General features: G+C 36.7%; 1 protein-coding gene and 1 pseudogene across 15 annotated transcripts in view; one reads left to right on the top strand and one right to left on the bottom strand.

Moving 5' to 3' along the window:
- Nucleotides 1-21,599, top strand: part of BRWD3 (bromodomain and WD repeat domain containing 3) — a 154,248-nt gene that overhangs the window by 99,047 nt on the left and 33,602 nt on the right. For all 15 annotated transcript variants that reach the window (XR_014075867.1, XR_014075866.1, XM_081565936.1 and 12 more), the window contains 10 exons: nucleotides 4,162-4,269; nucleotides 8,934-9,058; nucleotides 11,247-11,329; nucleotides 12,706-12,817; nucleotides 13,778-13,839; nucleotides 13,943-14,098; nucleotides 14,780-14,900; nucleotides 16,220-16,345; nucleotides 16,433-16,511; nucleotides 20,838-20,894. Coding sequence is in view for 13 of the 15 variants with exons in the window: in XM_081565936.1 (XP_081422062.1) it covers nucleotides 4,162-4,269; nucleotides 8,934-9,058; nucleotides 11,247-11,329; nucleotides 12,706-12,817; nucleotides 13,778-13,839; nucleotides 13,943-14,098; nucleotides 14,780-14,900; nucleotides 16,220-16,345; nucleotides 16,433-16,511; nucleotides 20,838-20,894 (1,029 nt within the window). In the remaining 2 variants the exon portion in view is untranslated. The remainder of the gene's footprint in view (nucleotides 1-4,161; nucleotides 4,270-8,933; nucleotides 9,059-11,246; nucleotides 11,330-12,705; nucleotides 12,818-13,777; nucleotides 13,840-13,942; nucleotides 14,099-14,779; nucleotides 14,901-16,219; nucleotides 16,346-16,432; nucleotides 16,512-20,837; nucleotides 20,895-21,599) is intronic.
- LOC145536478 (tubulin alpha-1B chain-like) lies at nucleotides 4,623-8,444 on the bottom strand (annotated as a pseudogene).

Here is a 21,599-nt window from a genome sequence, read left to right on the forward strand (position 1 = left end):
CATACTGTTCTCTATATTGGCTGTGCCAGTTTGCATTCCCACCAACAGTGTAAGAGGATTCCCTTTTCTCCACACCCTCTCCAGCATTTATTTTTTGTAGACTTTTTGATTGCGGCCATTCTGACCAGCATGAGATGATACCTCATTGTGGTTTTGATTTACATTTCTCTAATAATGAGTGATGTTGAGGATGTTTTCATGTGTTTATTAGACATCTGTATGTTTTCTTTGGAGAAATGTCTGTTTAGGTCTTTTGCCCACTTTTTGATTGGGTTGTTTGTTTTTCTGGTATTGAGCTGCATGAGCTACTTGTATATTTTTGAGATTAATTCTTTGTCAGTTGTTTCGTTTACTATTTGTCCCATCCTGAAAGCTGTCTTTTCACCTTGCTTATAGTTTCCTTTGTTGTGCAAAAGCTTTAAAGTTTAATTAGGTCCCATTTGTTTATTTTTGTTTTTATTTCCATTACTCTGGGAGGTGAGTCATAGAGGACTTGCTGTGATTTATGTCAGAGAGTGTTCTTCCTATGTTTTCCTCTAAGAGTTTTGTAGTTTCTGTCCTTACATTTAGATCTTTACTCCATTTTGAGTTTATTTTCATGTATGGTGTTAGACAGTGTTCTAGTGTCATTCTTTTACACATGGTTGACCAGTTTTCCCAGCACCACTTGTTAAAGAGATTGTCTTTTCTCCATTGTATATTTTTGCTTCCTTTGTCAAAGATAAGGTGTCCATAGGTGCACGGATTTCTCTCTGGGCTTTCTATTTTGTTCCATTGATCTATAGTTCTGTCTTTGTGCCAGTACCATACTGTCTTGATGACTGTGTTTGTCATATAGTCTGAAGTCAGGAAGCTTGATTCCTCCAGTTCCATTCTTTCTTCTCAAGATTGCTTTGGCTATTCAAGGTTTTTTGTGTTTCCATAAAAATTGTGAAATTATTTGTTGTAGTTCTGTGAAAAATACTATTGGTAGCTTGATAGCAATTGCATTGAATCTATAGATTGCTTTGTGTAGTATATTCATTTTCACTATATTGATTCTTCCGATCCATGAACATGGTATATTTCTCCATCTATTTGTGTCATCTTTGATTTCTTTTTTTTTATTTATTTTTTTATTTTTTATTTTTTTTTTATTTTTATTTTTTTTATAAATTTATTTATTTTAGTTGGGGGCTAATTACTTTACAATATTGTAATAGTTTTTGCCATACATTGACATGTATCAGCCATGGGTTTACATGTGTTCCCCTTCCTGGACCCCCCACCCACCTCCCTCCCCATCCCATCCTTCTGGATCATCCCATTGCCCCGGCCCTGAGCCCTTGTCACATGCATCGAACATGGAATGGTGTTCTGTTTCACATATGATAATATACATGTTTCAATGCTATTCTCCCAGAACGTCCCACCCTCACCTTCTCCCTCAGAGTCCATAAAATTGTTCCATGCTGTGTCTCTTATTCTGTCTCGCATATAGGTTTATCGTTACCATCTTTCAAATTCCATATATATGCATTAGTATACTGTATTGTTGTTTTTCTTTCTGGCTTACTTCACTCTGTATAATGGGTTCCAGTTTCATCCATCTCAGTAGAACCGATTCAAATGTATTTTTTTTAATGGCTGAGTAATATTCCATTGTGTATATGTACCACAGCTTCCTTATCCATTCGTCTGCTGATGGACATCTAGGTTGCTTCCATGTCCTGGCTATTGTAAACAGTGCTGCGATGAACATTGGGGTACACGCGTCTCTTTCAATTCTGGTTTCCTCGGTGTATATGCCCAGCAGTGGGATTGCTGGGTCATATGGCAGTTCTATTCCCAGTTTTTTAAGGAATCTCCACACTGTTCTCCATAGTGGCTGTACTAGTTTGCATTCCCACCAACAGTGTAAGAGGGTTCCCTTTTCTCCACACCCTCTCCAGCATTTATTGCTTGTAGACTTTTGGATAGCAGCCATTCTGACTGGTGTGAAATGATACCTCATTGTGGTTTTGATTTGCATTTCTCTAATAATGAGTGATGTTGAGCATCTTTTCATGTGTTTGTTAGCCATCTGTATGTCTTCTTTGGAGAAATGTCTGTTTAGTTCTTTGGCCCATTTTTTGATTGGGTCGTTTATGTTTCGGGAATTCAGCTGCAGAAGTTGCTTGTATATTTTTGATATTAATTGTTTGTCTGTTGCTTCATTTGCTATTATTTTCTCCCATTCTGAAGGCTGTCTTTTCACCTTGTTTATAGTTTCCTTTGTTGTGCAAAAGCTTTTAATTTTAATTAGGTCCCATTTGTTTATTTTTGCTTTTATTTCCAATATTCTGGGAGGTGGGTCATGGAGGATCCTGCTGTGATTTATGTCGGAGAGTGTTTTGCCTATGTTTTCCTCTAGGAGTTTTATTGTTTCTGGTGTTACGTTTAGATCTTTAATCCATTTTGAGTTTATTTTTGTGTACGGTGTTAGGAAGTGTTCTAGTTTCATTCTTTTACACGTGGTTGACCAGTTTTCCCAGCACCACTTGTTAAAGAGATTGTCTTTTCTCCATTGTATATTCTTGCCTCCTTTGTCGAAGATAAGGTGTCCATAGGTGCATGGGTTTATCTCTGGGCTTTCTATTTTGTTCCATTGATCTATATTTCTATCTTTGTGCCAGTACCATACTGTCTTGATGACTGTGGCTTTGTAGTAGAGCCTGAAGTCAGGCACGTTGATTCCTCCAGTTCCATTCTTCTTCCTCAAGATTGCTTTGGCTATTCGAGGTTTCTTATATTTCCATACAAATTGTGAGATGATTTGTTCTAGTTCTGTGAAAAATACCATTGGTAGCTTGATAGGGATTGCATTGAATCTATAGATTGCTTTGGGTAGTATACTCATTTTCACTATATTAATTCTTCCAATCCATGAACACGGTATATTTCTCCATCTGTTTGTGTCCTCTTTGATTTCTTTCATCAGTGTTTTATAGTTTTCTATATATAGGTCTTTTGTTTCTTTAGGTACAATTATTTCTAAGTATTTTATTCTTTTTGTTGCAATGGTGAATGGGATTGTTTCCTTTTCTCTATTTTTTCCACTCTAGTATTCTTGCCTGAAGAATTCCATGGACAAAGGGGCCTGGTGGGCTACAGACCATGGGATCACAAAGAGTTGGACACGACTGAATGACTAACACACACACACACACACACACACACACACACACACATATATATATACTTCCTAGGTAGCTCAGTGGTAAAGAACTCCCCCTGTGTCAGTGCAGAAGACAAAATAGACACAGGTTCAATCCCCGAGTTGGGAAGATTCCCTTTAGGAGGAAATGGCAACCCACTCCAGTATTCTTGCCAGGAAGATCCCGTGGAGAGCAAAGCCTTGTGGGCTACAGTCCATGGAGTCGGAGAGAGAAGCCTGGTGGGCTACAGTCCATGGGGTCACAAAAGAGTCAGACAAGACTTAGAGACTAAACAACAAATGTGTGCATTCACACACATACATAGGCTCACTATTAAGATGTTGATGTTTTAGAATGTCAATTATAGTTTGAAATATATTATTTTAAAAGATGACTGCTTTTGTGTACATTTGTCATTAGTCTGTTTCTTCAGAAATTTATGTAGGAGGACTGTGTTTTGGGGCTTCCCTGATAGCTCAGTTGGTAAAGAATCTACCTGCAATGCAGGAGACCCCAGTTCAATTCCTGGGTCAGGAAGGTCCCCTGGAGAAGGGATAGGCTACCCACTCCAGTATTCTTGGGCTTTTCTGGTGGCTCAGCTGGTAAAGAATCCACCTGAAATGCAGGAGTTTGATCCCTGGGTTGGAAAGATCCCCTGAAGAAGGGAAAGGCTACCCACTCCAGTATTCTGGCCTAGAGAATTCCATGGACTGTATAGTCCATGGGGTTGCAAAGAGTTGGGCATGACTGAGCAACTTTCACTTTCTCTGTGTTTTTATTATGCAGTGCTTAGTGCAGGGATGCATAGGCATACGTACTAAATGAACATTATTTGACACTGACAAGTAACTTTATTGTATAATTTTTTCAAAATTATAATTATATTTTTTGTTAATAGAAGAGAACATTTGTGGGAATATATTGGGATGTATAGAGTGGTTAAATGGGATTCTGCTGTTTAATAACTCATTCTTTTTTGTTTTAGCTTATATATTTTAGGCAAGGACATGAAGCTTATGTACGGGCTGTAAGAAAATCAAAAACATACAGTGTTAATTTACAAAAACAGCCATGGAATAAAATGGATCTCAGGGTAAGTTTGTAAGTTAATAAGCTATGCACTTGAAGTATCTTGGAATTAAGTTACTTTCCTGTATGCTTATTCTCAGTTTCTGGATATTTCAGTGTTGATTGTATGTCCAGGATAAGATGATGTACCATACTCCTGTACACCTGAATGTTGTGGCCCGCATTTTGTTTCCTGGAATTTGTGTGCCACCTATTGTCTTGGTTATTTGACCTAATTTCCTTCAAGCTTCAGGTTCTCTGGTGTATACCATATACTTGGAGCAGTGCAGTAGTTTCATGGTGTGGATATTTTCCTTAGCAGCTTTGTACTTTCTGGAGGCTCTATAAATTGACCGCATGTGTGATCTACAGACACCCTCAAGATTCTGGCAGCTTTAGGATATAGTAAATGTCATAAATCCTAAGAAACTTGTAACTTTGTGGTTATTGTTGTTGTTCTGTCACCTAGTCGTGTCCAACTCTTTGCGACCTCATGGACGATGGCAGCATGCCAGGGCTCTCTATCCCTCACCATCTTCCAAAGTTTGCCCAAGTTCATGTCCATTGCATCGGTGATGCCATCCAACCATCTCATCCTCTGATGCCCTCTTTTCCTTCTGCTCTTGATCTTTCCCAGCATCAGGGACTTTTCCAATGAGACAGCTATTCACATCAGATGACCAAAACAGAGGAATTTCAACTTCAGCATCAGTCCTTCCAATGAGTATTCAGGGTTGATTTCCCTTAAGATTGACTGGTTTGATCTTGCTGTCCATGGGACTCTCAGGAGTCTTCTCCAGCACCGTAGTTCGAAGGCATCAATTTTTCAGTGCTCCGCCTTCTTTATGGTCCAGCTCTCATAACTGTACATGACCACTGGGAAGATCATAGCCTTGACTGTATGGACCTTTGTCAGCAGAGTACTGTCTCTGCTTTTCAACATACTGTCTAGGTTTGTCATAGCTTTCCTGTCAAGAAGCAAATTTCTTTTGATATCATGGCTGCAGTCATCATCTGCAATCATTTTAGAGCCCAAGGGGAAATCTGTCACTGCTTCCACCTTTCCCCCTATATTTACCATGAAGTAATGGGGCTGGATGCTATGATCTTAGTTTTTTTAACATTTAGTTTTAAGCCAGTTCTTTCACTCTCCTCCTTCACCCTCATGAAGAGGCTCATTAGTTTCTCTTCACTTTCTGCCATTAGAGTGGTATCATCCGCATATCTGAGGTTGTTGATGTTTCTCCCACCCATCTTGATTCCAGCTTGTAACTCATCCAACATGGTATTTCTCATGATGTGCTCAGCATATAGATTACGCTAACAGGGTAACAGCAGACAGCCCTGTTGTACTCCTTTCTCAATCTTGGATCTACCAGTTGTTCCATACAGGGTTCTAATTGTTGCTTCTTGACACGCATACAGGTTTCTCAGGAGACAGGTGAGATGGTTTGATATTCCCATCTCTTTTAAGAGCTTTCCACAGTTTATCATGATCCACATAGTCAAATGCTTTGACATAGTCATTGAAACAGAGGTAGATTTTTTTTTTTTTTTGTAATTCTCTGGCTTTCTCTATAATCCAGTGAGTGTTGGCAATTTGATCTCTGGTTCCTCTTCCTTTTCTAAATCCAGCTTGGACATCTGGAAGTTCTTGGTTCACATAATGCTGAAGCCTAGCATGCAAGATTTTAAGCATGACCTTACTAGTATGGGAGATGAGTGCATTTGTCCAATGATTAGCACATTCTTTAGTTGTTTTGTAATGATGCTTAACAGGAAGGATAGAAGAGAGGATGTGTGTATTTATTGAAATAAAGATTTAGGCACTTCTAAAAATTGTATTAAGGTTATAAGGTGCTAAAATATCAAGTGAGCTTTACATAATCATCTCCTGGGAAACAGGAGTGCTACCATCTATTGTAAATTAGGTGAAAAATAAGATATTTTTTTAGAGTTATAGGAATGAATAAACCATATGTTTTCTTTTTTTTTTTTTTTTTTGGCTTTTATACATTTATATTTGACACTTGACCACACTTTCAGTCACCATAATACCTTCTCTCCAGGCTTAAAAAATAGTATGCTGATTTCTATAACAAAGCTTTTTTTTGTACAAAAATCAAATAATGGCCAACAAGTCACAACAGTGCAATAGGTAGAAAATAAAACACCACATTAACAAAGTGCTGAAATAAATACTAACCAGGAGAGGGTGCACCCTCATGGGATGTTTCTGTCACCGGGATGTGTGGGGTTTGTCTTCACAGCCCAGAGCCCATAGCCTCATGGAGCCACATCCTCAGACTGAGTGGCATTGGTCCCAGTGCCTGCAAGTTGGATGCCTCGGGTCACCAAGGTCGTGGTGGGGTCAGGACCACGCTGACTCCCAAGGAAGGCCATTTCCTAGTGCTCAGCCTGGCCTACTGGGCATCCAGCAGCAGTTCACTGAGCCTGTGTGATTTCTTATTTTAAATTCTCACCCTGTGATTATAGGAAATTTTAGAAGTCAACTTACTTGTGGTATAAGACCCTGGACTTTGGAATAAGATCTGAATTTCAATCCCAACTCTGCTATATACAAGTGTATAACTCTAAAAACATCACTGTACCCATGAGGCTCTGTTTTGTCATCATTGTGACTAATAACAGTGTTTAAGGATGGTATTTAAAATAATATTGTAGCACTCAAAAATGTAAGTCCTTTTCCCAAACATATACATAATATGTTCACCTGCCTAATTACAGACTGTATTTCTGCTAGAGAAATGATTTTTTTTAATAGAAGTATCAATAGAATTTAATATTATTGATAAGATAGGGCCAGCTCCACAGAACACAAATAAGACAACCCCAAGAGTGTAAAATTGTAATAGGTTGATATTTTCTAACCTCATCCTCTCCCTCAGCCCTATGCACTGCAACCTCCTCATAATCCTTCTCAAAGGCAGCCATGTCCTCATGGGCCTCAGAAAATTCTTCTTTCTCCATGTCTTCACCCACATACCAGTGAACAAAGGCAAGCTTGGCATACATCAGGGCAAATTTGTGATCCAGGTGAGCCCAGGCCTCAGCATGCACACAGTTCGCTGTACTTTAGCTTGGTCTCCACCAGGTAGCACAGTGGGAGACTGGTAATTAATGCCAACTTTGAATCCAGTGGGGCACTGGTCCACAAACTGGATGCTGCACTTGGTCTTGATGGTGGCAGTGGCAGCACTGACATCTTTTGGAATCATGTCACCACGGTACAACAGGCAGCAAGCCATGTATTTACCTTGGTGAGGGTTACATTTCACCATCTGGTTGGCTGGCTGAAAACAAGCATTGGTGATCTCTGCTACAGAAAGCTGTTCATTTTAGGCTTTCTCACCAGAGATGGCAGGAGCATATGTGGCCAGAGGGAAGTGGATGCAGGGATAGGGTACCAGGTTGGTCTGTAATTCTGTCAGATCTACATTCAGGGCTCCATCAGATCTCAGGGAACTAATGATGGAAGACACTACTTGTTGGCTTATGAGACAATTAAGACTAGTGTAGATTGGGTGCTCAATATCGGGGTTTGTACGACAGATGTCATAGATGGCCTCATTGTCTACCATGAAGATACAGAGTGCTCCAGGGTGGTGTGGTTGGTGAGGGTGGAGTTGTAGGGTTGAACTATAGCTGTGGAAACCTGGGGGCTGGGTAAATGGAGAACTCCAGCATGGACTTCCTGCCATAACTGACAGAGAGATGTTCCAATGGCAGGAAGGTAAACCCAGAACCAGTTCCCCCACCAAAGCTGTGGAAAAGCAAGAAGCCCTAAAGACCTGTGCATTGGTCAGCCAGTTTCTGAATTCAGTCCAAGACGAGGTCAATGATCTTCTTGCCAATCATATACTGACTGCAAACATAGTTATTGGCAGCATCTTCCTTGCCCTGATGAGCTTCTTTGTGTGAAAGAACGGGCGGTAGGTGCCAGTACCAGCTTCATCAGTGACTGTGGGTTCCATGTCTACAAACACTTCCCTGTGCACATGCTTGCCAGTGTCTCTCACTGAACAAGCTGTTGAAGGAGTCTTTTCCTCCTCCAGTGGTCTTATCACTTGACATCTGGCCATCAGACTAGATGCCATGTTCCAAGCAGTAGAGCTCCCAATAGGCATTGCCAGTCTGTACACCAGCCTGGCCAATGTGGATTAAGATGTACTCACACATGAATGAAACTTGTAGGGTTCTGTAGGACTTGAGGAGGTGAGGAGATGGCCACAAAGATTTCACACCAACAGACTACCAAGGAATCCAAGGGAGAAGTAGTGACTAGAGGAGTGATTCTTAACCACCAGAAAAATTCTTAACTCTCCAGAGGAAGACCTGGGGAGTTTGTTCAAAATATATATGACTGAGCTTTACCCTAGACATAGTGAACTCAGTTCCATAGTAGTAGGGTTTAGGAACATGAATTTTAAAAAGATTACCAAGGGGATTCTTCTGCTTATCCTTGGTTTAGAGCCATGCACTAAGCTACAAATTGCTGTTAAGAGGTCAAGAGCCATGTCTTATTACCTTTAACACTTAGTGGAATGCCTCAAATCTGGTGGGTATTCAGATAATTTTTAAATTGGTCAAAGAATAATGAAATAATATGCAAATGTTAGGCAATTATTTATATTGAAATTAATAATTTTTTGGTATTCTCATGAATAGGAACAAGAGTTTGTTAAGATTGTAGGAATCAAATATGAGGTTGGACCACCTACACTATGCTGCTTGAAGCTTGCATTTCTGGACCCCATTTCAGGCAAAATGACTGGAGAATCTTTTTCCATTAAGTGAGTATCTATGCTGGATTGTGTGTGTGTATGTATTTTAATTCCTAACATGTATTCTTGTTGGTAAAAAAAAACATGACAGCACTACAGGCTTTAGAGTTTTAAAGACCATGGTTTAATGTTTAATTCTTGTTTTGTTTTTCCACTTAATAGGGTCACAAAGAGTCGGACATGACTGAAGCGACTTAGCATGCACATATATCTCAACTGAAATAAAAACATACAACATGAGACCTATGGGTTTCAGTTTTATTTGGGAGTTTGCTGAGGACTATAGTCTGGGAGATAGCCTTAGAAAACTCTGACAAGATGTTCTCAAGAGATAGCAGGGGCAGAGCCAGGGTATATTTGAATTTTTTTTGGCTGGGAAATACATGTAGTCAAGCATACATCTTGCTAGTTATTGGTAGTCACAAGGATCAAATATCTCAGTGATTTTAGTGTTCTATATATGGAAAGATGCAAGAGTCCAGGGTCATTGAAATTCTTCCTTACATATGCATCTTAACTATCTAAGAGTCCATATATCCAAAACACAGAATGCTTCATCTTGAATTCCTTTCAGGGTGAGCTGTAGGTCAACAACTACAGTGGCTAATGACTTGATTCTTATATTGGGATAGCCAGAGTTCTTTAGTTTTTTGTTTTTTTTTTCCATAAGATGACTCTAGTTGTCTTTAACTTCATTCAGAACAGTTTTGTTAGGTTGTATTGTGACAGCTGTCATATCAGTGAGCATTAAAAAAAAAATCAAAATTGGTGAATTTTTGTGTAGCCATTATAATATTGAAGATGGAAGAAAAAGAGGAACATTTTTGGCATAAGATACTTTATTGTTTCAAGAAAGGTAAAAACAACTGGGATGCAAAAAAAATGATTTGTGCAACATATGGAGGAGGTGCTGTGACTGATCAAACGTGTCAAATGTGGTTTGCAAAGTTTTGTTCTGAAGATTTCTTGCTGGACAATGCTGCATGGTCGGATAGACCAATTGAAGTTGATAGTGATCAAATTTAGACGTTAATTGAGAACAATCAAAGTTACACCACACAGGAAATAGCTGACATTCTCAAAATATCCAAATCAAGTGTTGAAAATTGTTTGCACCAGCTTGGTAATGTTAATCACTCTGATGTTTGGGTTCCACATAAGTGAAAAAAACCTTTTTGACTGTATTTCTGCATGTGATTCTGTACTGAAACAAAGCAAAAATGTTCCGCTTTTAAAACAAATTGGGACAGACGATGAAAAGTGGGTACTGTACAATAATATGGAATAGAAGCGATCATGGGGAAAGTGAAATGAACTAGCATACAACCACACCAAAGGCTGGTCTTCATTCCAAAGAAGGTGATGTACATATAGTGAAATTGGAAGGGAATTATGAGCTCCTTCCAGAAAACCAAATGATTAATTCCAACAGGTACTATTTCCAATTAGACCAACTGAAAGCAGCACATGACAAAAAGCTTCCAGAATTAGCAGAAAACGCATAATTTTCCATCAGGATAACTCAAGACCACATGTTCCATTGATGACCAGGCAAAAACTATTACAGCTTGGCTGGAAAGTTCTGATTTATCCACTGTATTCACCAGACATCGCACCTTCAGATGTCCATTTATTTCTGTCTTTACAAAATTATCTGAATGGAAAATATTTCAATTCCTGGAATACTGTAAAAGTCATCTGAAACATTTTTTTGTTCAAAAAAATGAAAAGTTTTGGGAAAATGGAATTATCAAGTTGCCTGAAAAATGGCAGAAGGTAGTGGGACAAAATGGTGATAACACTTTAAGTTCTTGGTGAAAATGAAAAATGTGCCTTTAATTTTTACTTTAAAACTGAAGGATTTTGGCCAACACAGTATATGATCATCCCAAGACATTTAGGCATCATTATTTTTGTTGGAGATATGCTTACACATTGGATAATGTAAGAAAAAACAGTCTTGCAAGATAGGATTAAAGTAATATAGCTAGTGATTTAAGGTCATAAGTAAATATTTAAGACAAACAGATCAAACACATGGGGTTTAATTTAATTAAAAGCATTTGTAAGGACCTTGAGGTTTGCAACAGTTTGCTCAATAGCTCCACATGAAGCATATATATCCCTGGATATTTAGAAAATGACATATACTGTTGTATCTGTATACTGAATCACATGTACTTTATTTTCTCTTCAGGTATCATGACATGCCAGATGTCATTGACTTCCTTGTGCTACATCAGTTTTATAATGAAGCCAAAGAAAGGAACTGGCAGATAGGTAAATATAGAATTCCCACTTAAATATTGTTTGAAGTAGAGTAACTTTTAAACTGAATTAACATTGAGAAACTTTAGACTGAAAAAGTTCAGTTCAGTTCAGTCTCTCAGTTGTGTCTGACTCTTTGCGACACCATGAACCGCAACACGCCAGGCCTCCCTGTCCATCACCAACTCCCTGAGTCCACCCAAACCCATGTCCATTGAGTCCGTGATGCCATCCAACCATCTCATCCTCTGTCGTCCCCTTCTCCTCCTGCCTTCAATCTTTCCCAGCATAAGGGTCTTTTCCAATGAGTCAGCTTTTCGCATCAGGTGGCCAAAGTATTGGAGTTTCAGCTTCAACATCAGTCCTTCCAGTGAACATCCAGGACTGATCTCCTTTAGGATGGACTGGTTGGATCTCCTTGCAGTCCAAGGGACTCTCAAGAGTCTTCTCCAACACCACAGTTCAAAAGCATTAATTCTTCGCCGCTCAGCTTTCTTTATAGTCCAACTCTCACATCCATACATGACCACTGGAAAAAGGCTGAAAAAGCTGTTAGCCAAATTAGAAAAATTAAATTTTTCTTTTCAGTTATGTTTAGGTGATTTTATGTACTTTGTATGAGTTATAAAACCTTTTCTGTGAATATCTATTCTATTAGAATACAAATCTAAATTAAAATGAAAATCTGAAGTTTCAATTGCCTTCACATGGAGTACTTAACACTTGGGCTCTTAACAGACCTTTACTGATAGTGGCTTTCTCTCTCTCTCTCTCCTCTTCCACCTCTCTCCCTTTTTCTCCCCTTCTCTCTTTACCCCTCCTATTGTCTCCCTGTCTATTCCTTCCACCTTCTCTAGCTATTTAATTGTGGGCACGATTTTAACCTCTCTGTGCCTCACTTCCATTATCTGCAAAATGGGAATCACATCTGAACATACATATAAGGTTGATATGAATGATAAATAATATGTAGAAAGAACTTAAAATGTACCAGACACAGAGCAAACACTGTATAATTATCTTCTATTAGTAGTTTTTTTTTTCTATTAGTATCTTCTATCTTTTCTAATGTGAAAGTAAGAGGAAGAAAAAAATAAGAAACAACTGTGGTATCATATGTGCAGTACAAAAAGCAGACTGTCTAATGATGATCGCAAGTAATTGAAAGAAGTTAAATTATATGTGGTAATATGTGATTTTATTTCATAATAATTATTAGCACTTGGAAATCAAAATCCTTGAAGAGAATAATATGGAATACTCAGATTGAAATCTGTAATAATGCTGGATACACTGATGCTATTGTATTCATCAAAATGTACAGTTTAGACTGGGAACATAGCAATTATTCTCAAGAGCACTCTTAAGAATTTTTAAAAACATTGTAGGTGATAGATTCCGCAGTATAATAGATGACGCCTGGTGGTTTGGGACCGTGGAAAGTCAGCAACCTTTTCAACCAGAGTATCCTGATAGTTCTTTCCAGTGTTACAGTGTTCAGTAAGTACAGTTATGGTCTTTTACACCTGATAAAATACTTTAGTACTATATGGACTTTCTACAAACCCTGCCTTACCTAGTCTTATAAGACCTGTACCTGTAAGGAAGGAATCATAGTACTTTTAAGGAAGGAATTTGATGATAAACCTTCTGGTGCAATATGCATGCTAAAACAAAGCAGGAACTGAATACTTATTTCTGCCTCCTTGATTCCTGTGTTTTCTCTTAAATATTTCTATTTTAGACAAGAATTACAACTATTATTTCATAAAGAATACTGAAATTAATTCAGTGTTTAAAGTAATTGTTTCAGCTGGAATATAATAGTGAATATTTATATAGTCTTTTATTTGATGGTATAAGTTCTAGTCAAGGGTGAGTGCATTACTTTTGGATATATTGATACTATTTGTCTACATTTACTTTTGTTCTTCATGAAACACCAGAGTTGTAAGATTCCTAATAAATAAAACTTTCTTCTTAAGAATGATAAAACTTATGTTTATTCTGTGAAGATTGACTTTTAGTCTTCACATTGTAGATCAAAAGGGAATATTAAACTTCTGGAGAAGCTATAATACTCAGCCTGGTAGAAAAAAGTAGGTTATCTCACAGAAATAAGTGATGTATCAAATTGATTTTTTAGCCTAAAAGGAATTTTCCAGTGAGATCTTTTTATTCTGTACCCTGGCTTAACATTGAATGTATGCTTGGTTGGAAATGAAAAAAAAAAAAAAAAAAAAAACAGAACTAAGAATAAGCTTAGGGTTTCTAACTTTCATATTAGTGGACCATGTTTTCTCTGTTAGAGGGTTATTGTTATCTTTGTGTAAGCAAAGTTATACTTTAAAGAAAGTGTACTGCTCCTTTCCAGATTTCACCCCCAAGAAGTCCTCCAAATTATGCTAGTATGTAAAAGTATCATGTGAATTTGATTTGTATCTTATTATTTTTTAATAGCTGGGACAATAATGAGAGAGAAAAGATGAGCCCCTGGGATATGGAGCCAATTCCAGAAGGAAGTAAATATGCTTTTAAAAAATGAATTATAATTTTTCTAAAAGAAGAATGGCAATAGCATTATTCTGAAAACTAATTATTTCTGATTTTTCACCTTATGCATAGCTGCCTTTCCAGATGAAGTTGGTGCTGGTGTTCCTGTGTCCCAGGAGGAACTGACTGCTTTGCTATACAAACCTCAGGAAGGAGAGTGGGGGGCTCATTCCAGAGATGAGGAATGTGAACGAGTTATTCAGGGAATCAACCACCTTCTTTCCCTGGGTATGGTGAATGTGAAAGAATATTAAGAAGATGAGAAAAGAATATTAGGAAGATGAGAAGGAATAAGGAAAACCACCAGAATTTTAAGTTCTGTAAAAGGAAATGCAGTTTTTCACTGTGTACTTCTAACTCAAGAGGCACAGTGATTCTAGTTTTAATAATACTTTTGTATGCTTGGCCAAAGTAATGACTTGCAAACCTTTTCAGTTCTGGGGTTGTAATAGTGAAGGCATATAAGTGTCTTTTACTTTTGTGAACCATCTTGGCTCTCTAGCTATTCCCTGAGCCTAACTTTGGATGGATTTTTTTGGTAAAGACTGTGTGTGGAGTAATCAGTTTTACTCCATGACTAGTTATATTTTCTGAAGTATATAACATGAGACATTTGGCATTTATCCAGAAAAGACATAAATTTGAAGTTAAAAACAGTTCTCCAATAATTTTGTCTTGTTTTTATCTGATTTGAACCAGTGTATCATGCACGATTCATAGATAATATGTCCAAATAAAAAGAATAACATTATAATAGTATTGGTCTAATTTTTGTGTAATTTAATCATCTCATTTTAGTAATATAGTTTTATGTTGCCCACACTTCTTGTTTATATGTGGTTTTTGTTTGTTAACATGAGATGTTAGTGTTGTTTATAACCATCTTTTCTGATTTTGTAAATATCGTAGATTTTGCCAGCCCTTTTGCTGTTCCAGTGGATCTCAGTGCCTACCCCTTGTATTGTACTGTAGTTGCTTATCCAACTGACCTCAACACCATCAGGCGGAGACTTGAAAATCGCTTTTACAGGTTTGTCTAGTTTTTACTATTTCCTATAAAGCTTATAGCTCTGTCTTTTGCTTTCGTTTTTGCATGATGATACACTGAGATCTTTGTTTTCATAGTGTAAAATAACCACTCGGAGACCCACCTCAAAATTTCTTTTGAAAATTTGGAACAATTGATTTTCTTTCCTTCAGAAGATTCTCAGTCTTCCAGGATAAAAAGGAGTATGGACAGGGAAAAAATTATGACTAGTACAAGTCACATATGAAACAATAATTACAGTTAACTTTTAGTTTATTAAAGGCAGATTAAGTGGTTTGTGGATTCATCCTGATTATGGTGCTCCGGAGTCTTTGAGCATGTTTTAAATCCCCTGTTGGGAAATTGCTGCTGCTGCTGCTGCTGCTAAGTCGCTTCAGTCGTGTCCAACCCTATGCGACCTCATAGACGGCAGCCCACCAGGCTCCCCCGTCCCTGGGATTCTCCAGGTGAGAACACTGGAGTGGGCTGCCATTTCCTTCTGCAATGCATGAAAGTGAAAAGTGAAAGTGAAGTTGCTCAGTCGTGCCCGACTCTTAGCGACCCCATGGACTGCAGCCTACCAGGCTCCTCCGTCCATGGGATTTTCCAGGCAAGAGTACTGGAGTGGGTTGCCATTGCCTTCTCCGGTTGGGAACTCAGGCAGCAGTTAATTAGATTTAATCACCAGCCCCAAAATGTAAAGAAAAAAATCAAGTTATTTTTTTCTTTGGTTTTGCTGGAAGTTATGCAATTATGGGGAGGCGGTGGAGGGCAGCCTTTGTTATCTCTCACCCTCAAGTCTACTGTGTCCTAACCACAATTATTCCATGAAATGGTTATAAATAATACCATTTGGGTGTATTTTATAACATTACCTATAATTTCTTTAGTAGTATATTATCATAACAGCAACTGCATTAAAATATCTGTCCTTTTCTACAACCTCGCTTCTTGATTTTTGGTCTTCTCTGAAAACTAAACATTTTTTTTGTTGACTTTATCAAAGCACTGTTTGTTTCTATTTGTTTCTTTGTATTTGGTCAAATTACTATTTACCCATAATGTCATGGGTCAGTTCTCTTCCAGGTTTTAATATCCAAGTTTATAATCCAGTGGTTCTGAACTCTTGCCTATGCTTCAAATACTGTAACTATATACTTTTATTGGTGCATATTAGTCACACAGATATATTGAGTCACATACATATATTTGAACACCTTTGACATATCATGATTAAATGCCTAGTTGTTCTATATTGTCTAATTCTAGAATAGACTTTAAATGTATTGACCAAGAGTAACAGGGTATTTTTGCTTTCATAGGAGAATATCAGCATTAATGTGGGAAGTACGCTATATTGAGCATAATGCTAGGACTTTCAATGAGCCAGACAGTCCTATAGTTAAAGCAGCCAAAATTGTAACTGATGTCTTACTTCGATTTATTGGGTAAGAAGCAGTTTTATCTTCCATAGAGGCTGACTTCTGAGTTTTTAAAATTTATTGAAGTGTATTTTAACTTATCTTGTTTCTCAGGGATCAGAGCTGTACTGATATACTGGATACTTACAATAAAATTAAAGCAGAAGAACTAAACAGTACTGATGCAGAGGAGGTAAGAATCACATCATGACCAGTAGGTATTAATTCCTTTTCTGTCACTTAAAGTACATTAGGTATTATACATGAGTGTTGTAACTGGGTATTAGCAATGAATCTGATTTCTGAAAGCTCGCTGAACAACTGCATCTTTTTATATTAAGCTCTTTAACCTATATTTAGATAGTGTATACCAAAAATGTAGTGATGCTGCAGTGTTTGGTCAGAGAGAAGTGGCCTTTCATCCTTTTGGACACAGTGGGTTTCAGTGTTGAGAAATCAATACTTTATTTTCCAGCCCTTGAAAACAGGACAAAGCACTAAACTGTGTTTTTAAAGAATGGTTAGTTGATGGAAATTTTAGTACGGATTAATTTTCTATACTACATACATATATATACATGTATATATATATATATGTATATACATATAATATTAAAGTATTTTATAATTTTAGACTTGAAAGTCTCTATTTTTAGTAGTTTCATGGAATTGCTGTTTGATTTTCTTTGTGGAAATTTATAAACATATACCAGTTTTTCTTAATGAAATGAAATTAGTATCGTCAGCAGACCCTCATGTATCTTATTTCCCCACCCAGTCATATCCCTAATTTACATTAAGTTATTTTTGACTAGAGGCTATGATAGAAACAAAAACCAGGTTAAGAGGCTGAAACAATAATGGAAAGTGACAATTCAAAAATATTTTATGGAACACAATTCATCCCAGGGATAAGTTAACTCAAATATGCTGGATTTTATTGCAGATTATACAGAGGTATTTTACATGTTTATATTTTCTGTACTGTTAATTCTCAGAATGGTAAATTTCTAATAGTTTTTAAATTTCACAAAAATGTGTTTGACTATAAAATGTTGTAAGTATTATTGAAGTTAAATGCTATTTACATATTAAAGAAAACTCAGATATGCCAGTTAGATATTATCCTCCTGAAACTAATAAAAAATTTATCATTCTTATACCTGATATTTTCTCTAACCTTTAATATAAATGCATTTTGACTCAGAATTTGATGTAGCAAGAATTTCTCCTCAAAATAACATAACTTGGATTAGAATAGGAAAGTAAAGTAAAATATAATTCAGCAAGCTTATTTTTTCTTTTTCTTTCTCTCCCTTCCTTCCTTCCAACATTTAAGTTCTACACTTTAAACAAATTGCAGTTATACAATACAGTGTTATCCACTAGAGTCACCATGTTTTACATTAGATCCTTATATTCTCAGACTTTATTCAACTTATAGCTAGAAGTTTGTGTCCATTTACCACCTTCTCCCTGCCCCCTCCCACCATCAGTCCACTACCCAACAACTTTTCTGTATTCTGTTTCTGAGTTTGACCTTAAAAAAACAAATTCTACATATTTGTGATAAACCATGCTGTGTTTGTCTTTCTGTGTCTGACTTAGTTCACTTAGCAAAATGCCCTCAAGTTCCATCTGCATTGTCACAAATGGCAGAATTACCTTCTTTCTTATGGCTGAATAATATTCCATTGTTTGTGTGTGTGTGTGTGTGTGTGTGTATATATATATATATATATATATATACACCATATTTTCTTTGTCCGTTTATCTGTTGGCAGACACTTAGATTGTTTCCATAACTTGGCTGTTGTGACTAATGCTTCAGTGAACATGGGAGTGCAACTTTATATCTTTGATATCGTTATTATTTACAGAAGTGAAATTGCTGGATCAAATGGTGTGAATAGTTCTATTTTTAATTTTTTGAGGAACTACCATACTGTCTTCCATAGTGGCTGTACCAATTTGTATTCCCACCAACAGTGCACAAGGGCTCTCTTTTCTCCACATCCTCATCAACACTTCTTATTTCTTTGTCTTTCTGATAATAACCATCCTAACAGATGAGGTGATATTTCATTGTGGTTTTTATTTGCTTTTCCCTGATGATCAGAGATGTTGAGTACCTTTTCAGGTACCTATTGGCCATTTGGATGTCTCCTTTGTAAAAACGTCTATTCAGTTTCTCTGTGCATCTTTCACTAGGTTATGTGTTCTCCTGCTATCAAGTTGTTTATATATTTTAGGAATTAACTCCCTGTATATGATTTGCAAATATTTTATCCCATTTGGTATATTGTCTTCAATTTGTTGATGGTTATTTTTTGCTGTGAAGAAGCTTTGTAGTTTGATGTAGTCCCAATTTTTTATTTTTGCTTTTGTTGCCTTTTATTACCTTTTTATTTTGTTAAATCCAAAAAAAATCATTGCCAAGACCAATGTCAAGCAGCTTACCCCTGTGTTTTCTTTTAGGAGTTTTATGGTTTCATGTCTTACGTCCAAGTCTTTAATCCATTTTGAGTTGTGTTTAATGTATGGTGTAAGATAGGGGTCCAGTTTCATTCTTTTGCAGGTGGATATCCAGTTTTTACAGCACAATTTATTGATGAAACTATCCTTTTTTCATTTTATATTCTTGGTTCCTCTGTTGTAAATTAATCGACCAATATGCAGGGTTTATTTCTGTGTACTTTCTGTTCCCTTGATGTATATATTTTATGTCAATACCATACATTGTGATTACAATAACTTTGTAAGACAGTTTGGTATCAGGAAGTGTGATGCCTCCAACTTTATTCTTCTTTCTCAAGATGGTTATTAGAATTCTTTTTTGTAGTTCTATATGAGTTTTAGGATTGTTTTTCTATTTCTGCAAATACTGTTGGGATTTTGATAGGGATTACATTGAATCTGTATATTGCTTTAAATAGTACAGATGTTTTAACAGCATTAATTTTTCATATCTGTGAGCATGTAATATCTTTCCATTTATTTGTGTATTCTTCTGTTTCATCAATGTCTTATAGTTTTCAGTGTACAGATCTTTCAACTCCTTGGTTAAATTTATTCCTAGTATTTTATTCTTTTTGATGTAAGTATAAATGACGTTGTTTTCTTAATTTTTCTTTCTGATAGTCCATTGTTAGCGTATAGAAACACAACTTATTTTTGTATGATGGTTTTGTATCCTGCAATTTTACTGAATTTGTTGATTAGTTCTAATTGCTTTATGGTGGAGTATTTAGACTTTTCTATATATAATATCATGTCATCTGTTAATAGAGACAGTATCAATTTTTCCTTTTTGATTTGAATTTTTTTGTTTTTCTTGACTAATTGTTCCAGCTAAGACTTTCAATACTATGTTAAATAAAATAAAAGAGTGAGCATTCATGTCTTGTTCCTTATCTTAGACAGAAAGCTTTTAGCTTTTTACAATTGACCATAAATAGTGGTGGGTTTTTCATATATGGCCTTTTTTATGTTGAGATACAGTCTCTCTATACCTATTTTATTGAGAGTTTATATCATGGATGGATATTTCTCTCCTCAGAGTAGCAGTCTGGGTTAGAATAGAAAATTAAACTAAAATGTAATTCAGCAACTTCAGAAATGGAAACTAATAGCTTGTGAGCTACTTCTCTTCTTTTTGAAAAAAAAATTCATTAAGGTATAGTTGATTTACATACAATGTGTTATTTTCAGGTATACAACAAAGTGAATCTGTCATACATATATGTAGACCCACTCTTTTTTAGATTCTTTTTCCATATAGGCCATTTCAGAGTATTGAATAGAGTTCCCTGTGCTATACAATAGATCCTTATTAGTTATCTATTATATATATAGTAGTGTGTATATGTCAATCCCAATCTTCCAATTTATCCCACTCCTTTACCCCTGGTAACCATAAATTTATTTTCTACACCTATAGCTCTATTTCTGTTTTGTAGATAAGCTCATTTGTAGCATTTTTTAAGATTTTCCTAGGCATTACCTATGTGCTTCACCATCACCAGGTTAGTAGTGGTGTGTGTGACTTGTCTCTTTGTATTAAAAAACTATCCCTTAGAGTGATACTTCACTGAATCTTATTTTTTAATACATATTCTTATTTTCCCTATAGAGAAGCGGTTTGTTTCTTGAAGTAGCAAAAGATTAATCATGAGCAATTCATGATTATAGTATATTAAATTAGCATGTTGTATAAAATAAGGTTTTTTTAAATACTAACACTTAGGTACAACTTTAGAGACCAGTCACTCTACTTTCCCCCTCGTTTCCTGTTCTGAGTTAAAGAGAAACCTTGCTTATTTCTTCTCCCAGTGTATTTTCCAACTTGTATATAGCATGCAGCTGAAGTTTAGAGTGAATCTTTCTCCCACCTTTGTTCTGCTGCCTGCTTCAATGAGGGAGTTAATTATGATTGTATTTGCCGTTTCTTTGTAAATGTTTATCTAGTTATAAGACAAAATATAACAATATCTTTTCCCACTCTTCCCTTTAATTTTAGGATACAGAAATGGTTGATTTAGATTCAGATGGACCTTGTACTTCATCTGGAAGAAGGGTGAGTGGATAAATGAACTGCTAATAAGAAAAATTCAAGCTTCCTGCATCAGGGATCCCTAAGACCAACTCCACAAATTTGGAGAGTTGCTAGAAAGACTTATAGAACTTAGTATATATACTTGTTGTTGCTGTTGTTTAGTTACCAAGTCATGTCTGAGTCTTTTGTGACCCCGTGGATTCTAGCCTGACAGACTCCTCTATCCATGGGATTTCCCAAGCAAGAATACAGGAGTGGGTTGCCATTTCCTTCTCCAGGGGATCTTCTTGACCCAGCGATTGAGCCCATGTCTCCTCCGTTGGCAGGTGGATTCTTTACCACTGAACCACCAGGGAAGCCCCATGTATACGTGTTAACTCATTGCTAAGGTTTATGACAGTGACAAAGTAAAGTTACACAGCTGGACCACAGGGAAAAAGCTACTGGCAGAGCCTGGAGGAATCTATGTGCAGGTTTCCTTATGTACTCTCTCTCCTCTGAAAGGCCGCACAGAGTACGCTCTTTCCCCACAATGAAAATGTAGCAATATGTGAGTGACTAGACTCAGTTCCGAAAGAATTTACTGGGAACTTGTTATGTCTACCTCATCTGACTAGTCCATGCAGACTCTCAGAAAGCAGGAAAGCACTGGAAATGTACAGGGAAGTGGGTATTCAGCACAAATAACATTGTTTGTACCAACTTGGGCACAGTAAACTACTTTTA

The sequence above is a fragment of the Giraffa tippelskirchi genome, chromosome X (assembly GCF_054371585.1).
Source record: "Giraffa tippelskirchi isolate mGirTip1 chromosome X, T2T-mGirTip1v1.2.pri, whole genome shotgun sequence".
Classification (NCBI taxonomy): domain Eukaryota; kingdom Metazoa; phylum Chordata; class Mammalia; order Artiodactyla; family Giraffidae; genus Giraffa; species Giraffa tippelskirchi.